The sequence below is a fragment of the Mizuhopecten yessoensis genome, unplaced genomic scaffold (assembly GCF_002113885.1).
Source record: "Mizuhopecten yessoensis strain PY_sf001 unplaced genomic scaffold, ASM211388v2 hete_35939374, whole genome shotgun sequence".
NCBI lineage: Eukaryota > Metazoa > Mollusca > Bivalvia > Pectinida > Pectinidae > Mizuhopecten > Mizuhopecten yessoensis.
In genome coordinates, this window is record NW_018481433.1 from 421 (window position 1) to 1,402 (window position 982).

The window sequence follows — 982 nt, forward strand, 5'->3', positions numbered from 1 at the left end:
AATATTACAAAACATTATCCCAATTTCAACATGTACACCTTGTATACCCTTTGTTCACAGCTGTGTACGATTTAAGTAGGTTAGCAATGGTTTGAAAGTTTAGTAAGTGAATGAGACACAGGAATGGTATTTCTTATTTCAGTGTCTCTGTCAGCAACATTGTGATTCGGCCATAACTGCTCCGTTGACTGTAACAACATCAGCTGCCGCTACCACAACGTCAACTATGATGACATCCATCTCCACCTCTACAGCGCCATCCACCTCTACAACACCAATCACAACTACTGCGCCAACCACCACAACAACGCCAACCACAACCACTACAGCGCCATCCACCTCTACAACACCTACCACAACTTCAACGCCATCCACCACCTCAATAACGCCGCCAACCACCACACCGTCGCCTACAACTTCTACAATAATTACCACAACTACAACGCCATCCACCACCACAATAACGCCACCAACCACCACAACGACCCCTACGCCCACCCCAAGGCCTACCACAACTACAGCGCCAACCACCACTACATCGTCAACAACCACCAAAACGCCTACCACAACGTCTACAAGGCTCAAAACCACCTCTTCAGCACCTATCACAACCACATTGCCAACCACCACTACAACGCCAACCAACGACTTTACAACTCCAGCCACCACTACCACCATCAAAACGTCAACCAATAGGAATACCACAACAGGTGAGTGATGTTAATATCTTATTTTGGTTTGCGAAAAATGTGTCGTTCAATCGATCTACTATTTTAATTCAAACACAAGATACCTCTTCCGTATCTCATCACTTCTGTCCGACATAATTTGAAACCCTTGCAGGTTCGGGGAAAGAAAAGGCCTGCTGCACCCTACTGCATGATCGTAAGAGGCAACAATTGTGCCCCCTGAAGAATCGGGGTTGGTTTCTTCCTTGCTTTCAGAACACTGTTCTACTACTGTGTCCCACTGCATGTGTATC

The 982-nt window shown here is 46.2% G+C and overlaps 1 protein-coding gene across 1 annotated transcript; it reads left to right on the forward strand.

Annotated features, from left to right (window-relative positions):
* Nucleotides 1-203: 203 nt before the first annotated feature.
* LOC110444008 (histidine-rich glycoprotein-like) lies at nt 204-696 on the forward strand (the record flags this gene model as incomplete). The annotated part of the gene is made up of 1 exon (XM_021488450.1): nt 204-696. A coding segment is annotated over one exon (493 nt), but the record flags the coding sequence as incomplete, so codon positions are not given.
* Nucleotides 697-982: the final 286 nt, after the last annotated feature.